General features: G+C 32.8%; 1 protein-coding gene across 2 annotated transcripts in view; it reads right to left on the minus strand.

Moving 5' to 3' along the window:
• Positions 1 to 1,530: 1,530 nt before the first annotated feature.
• LOC111088295 overlaps positions 1,531 to 3,893 on the minus strand; it is a 15,446-nt gene continuing 13,083 nt past the window's right edge. For both annotated transcript variants that reach the window (XM_022397988.1, XM_022397989.1), the window contains exon 3: positions 1,531 to 2,054. In XM_022397988.1, the coding sequence (XP_022253696.1) occupies positions 2,006 to 2,054 (49 nt within the window). In that variant the 3' untranslated portion in view covers positions 1,531 to 2,005. The remainder of the gene's footprint in view (positions 2,055 to 3,893) is intronic.

The following is a 3,893-nucleotide window of genomic DNA, read 5'->3' on the forward strand; positions in this document are numbered from 1 at the left end:
AATCAGAATAGAAAACCATGATCGATATCATAATGAAACGCCAAAAATCCCATCGCCTATGGACCCGAATCTTTTAAATACCTAGTGATTCCTCAGCTTAGCACTTCAACTTTTCAGAAACTGGATCAGACTGACGTTGTCAAATCGCACACATATCCTGAGCACAAATACTTTTGCAATACATATGATTTTTTTTTTAATTGTTCAACAGATTGTACATTTTACCAAAGTCTTGCCACATTTTGTGTAGATACACGTAGTAAGTTCGGAATTATAATCAACATTCCTTATTTAATATATTGTTACGTCTCCGTTCGTTAGTTGATTTTCCGTAAATTCGTTCCGACGAAACTTTAGCGACACAAGTCCTTTCTTAAATAAAAATGGTTTATTCTTTCCGAATACAACTTTACGATACACTTAATTTCAACAGTCGCTCTATAACAACACTATAATTCTCGTCTCACGTGCTCGTGCTCGACAATACTCAATTACACACTCGCTGACTGCAGTTCAATTACTCATTACCTACACATTATCCCGTCACGTTGTGACCGTCTTATATATATACAAGACTAACACTATATCTAGTAATCTCCCGACAATTCACGAAGGTTCGAGAGAACGAGTGGCGTGATACTAGTCACGTGACCTCGCTGACGCAACAATATATTTATTGTCAATTGAGAAGTAAATATTTCTGATGTGCTATTTCTTTTACGTGCTCTTGACTCGCATTAAATAGTTGATGATAAATAGAAAAAATATATAATTCACACCAATAAATACAAGTAAAATATGTAGTTTTTATTCCACTGGGACTACTTTTAACATAATACATGATAAACTATAACCAAATTACAGCTTTTCTATAACGTATTATGCAACGGTTGAAAATATATCCTTCTTACATACGTTATAGGAATAATAAAAAAAGTTCAAGAACAAAATCTTAAAAAACTCTAAAATATCTGTTCCAAAGAGAATTTAAAAACTTTTTCATCATGTACGGTCAGCACACAGTCTTCTCGATTATCTACCTCAGCGGGTCCCAAACTCTTTTAGTCTGGAGCTCCCCTGATGTGAATAAAAAGGTTTGAGGCTCCCACCCCAACCTATAAAAATGCCTTAAAATGTGATTTTTCAATTTCAAAAATAATTTTTAATTAACTTTATTGATATCTATGAAATACTTTTCTCTATTAAATTGTATGTTTGTAATTTAATGTGGCCTTTTCTTATCAATTTATGTGTATTATAATTAGACCAATAGCAATTTATTATGTTTGGGTTAAATTTATAGACTGGTGAGCAATTAAAAAAAAACACTTAATTTTATGTAAGGTTATCTTATATTTGTTTAAAAATATAAAACAATTCTTTAATTTAAATTTTATGATTAGTAATAAATTATAACAAAAATGTAGAATTAAACATTTTATTTACAAACTAATCTACAGTCGAACTAAAATAAAACAGAAAAAACATAGAGCCCCCCCCCCCCCCCGATATCGTTGACAGAACATTACGAAAATATAAAAACAGTAATAATGATTGAGTAATAAAGCCCAAAAAGTTGTAAAAAAAAAAAACACAGACTAACTGGATGTTTAAAAGTTTTCTCACAAACGATAACGAAGCGGGTCTTTATACGCAATCCTCAATACAGTGGTGATTTTTTTTTTTTTTTCAGAACAGCGTACTTCCTCGTTACAATACATACAAAAGCTATGTGAAACTGTATGTTTCTATTACCCACGTGTGTGTAAATGTGACTTTATAATTATTTCTTTACCAAGCTCACGTGGTAAACTTGTGTTGGCGTTTGACAAGAAAACTGAAGAGATGAATATTTTGTGCCCTTGGTTGCAAGTAAGCCGTTACCTTTTTTACCATATTGATAACAATACTACTTTAGTTACTCTTTTAAACTTTTGCCAAATTCTATAATGTTTAGTAGCAGTTTCTTTTAAGTAAAACTAGGTGTAAGAAAAAAATCAAACTCTCAAATGCTCTCTGTCACGCTTTCTCCTTCTTTTAGCGACTTCGTCTCCCTGAAAGAAAGAAAGAAAGAGGGGTGTCAGAGATAAAAAAAAATAAGAAGAAGAAGAAATTTTAGAACAACAAAAATTCCACATTATTAAACTTTAGAGATACAGAGATTCTCCCTAGTCCACCTAAAATAGTTTCTAGAGTATTTCTCTGGGCATGTGACAACATGTAATAACCTATCAATCCACTAGTTTTAAGACCTTTCGTATCCCCCTCTTTTTATTATTTTTTTTTAGTTAAGCTACTGCTTAATAATCTATTTGCTCTAGTGTTTTAACCGTTCTCTGGAACCACTTTCGTACAGTTTAGGCTTGACTGTATCAATAATTTCAAATTTTAATCTAATAATCATTTTAATGTTTTGGTTTCTGTTTAGGATAAAAAATTTTGTTTCGTCATTAAGCGTAAAGATACACAAAGGGCTATTTGGGTTGTGCGCCCTTCAGAGGACGAACCCCGATTGTTATCGTTACTAGCAGAAATACCCGCCCTCCGGACAGATATAACTGCTATTGGGCCTTGCAACCTTTTCTGGAATTGTCTGAAAGTTTTACAACAATGTACTCATACTTGACATTCAATAATGTTTACCACCCATGAGAAAAGGGATTTAATTGAAATTTTAGTTTAAAAATGAGCTAATATTACATCACAGAGTAGATTTTATTGAAGTATTTCTTTGTATTATCAACGAAAGTGCCTTGCTTTTCTGTTGCAACACTCATGAAATTTTCAATAAAGAAAAACAAATAATTTCGAAACTTACTCCTTTTTTTTTTTTAGTTAATTTTTATTGGTTAAAGCTGAAACATGTCATTTTTGTGGAAATTTCAATTGTTTGATTTATTGCCCAGCTTTAAAAAAAATACTGCCTACTTATAAAAATATTACCCAGTTATGATTGGTGATGATCGGTGACGTAGTTTCCGAGATTCGAGTTTTGGACGTTTACATCGCAAGCTCCATTATAATAAGATTAGCTCTCGACCTTACTGCTGAGACACCAGGGATGTTGGACAGAATGTAAAATTTCAGTTATGCTGGTATGCAAATTATTGTTTTCCTCCTCGTTTTTACATTTTGGCGTCCCCCAGTGGCACAGCGTTATGTCTGCGGACTTACAGCACTAGAATCCGGGTTTCGATACCCGTGTTGGGCAGAGCACAGATAGCCCATTGTGTAGCTTTGTGCTTAATTACAAACAAACAATTCATTTTGGCCAATAGTGCGTTTAAAGTTCGTTACCCGAATACTTTCAGGATTTCGTACTTACCTTCAGAAGTAGGGATTTGGAGACACTGAAATAATTTAACTTTCAACTATATTAGTGCTGTCAGAGGGCGCTATCATAGTAACTGTTGAAAAGTTCCACAGTAAATTTAGATAAAAATGACTCGCTTGATTTAACTTTATAAAATTCTTAATATTTGTATACCACTAAGTCGGAGCCTTTTCGTTAGTTGTAAAAATTTTAATAGGAACGCTACATCTAAGTCAGAGTCGTGTGTTATTGTTATGAGTGTATCTGGGAGATGGTTTTAGCGAGTATCTCAATATATCTGTTATAATAATACTCGGTTTTTGTCTATCCTGAAAATGCGCGCGCACCTTATTATCTAAATATGCATGCATGCACGCGCTCTTCATTTCAACGAATGTAAACAAAAGGCGGATTTAAATATACTTTAGTCGACATTTTGTACAATAACGTATGAAAAGCTTATGAAACTTTACAAAAAGGTCTAACGTTAGGTTATAGAATAACAGAATAGTTTATTCATTGATAGTATAAATACGGTAAAGTTTAGCCCTAACTAAACTAAAGCAAAACACGTACACAA

This window comes from Limulus polyphemus, unplaced genomic scaffold (genome assembly GCF_000517525.1).
Source record: "Limulus polyphemus unplaced genomic scaffold, Limulus_polyphemus-2.1.2 Scaffold3499, whole genome shotgun sequence".
In the NCBI taxonomy this organism is placed as follows: domain Eukaryota; kingdom Metazoa; phylum Arthropoda; class Merostomata; order Xiphosura; family Limulidae; genus Limulus; species Limulus polyphemus.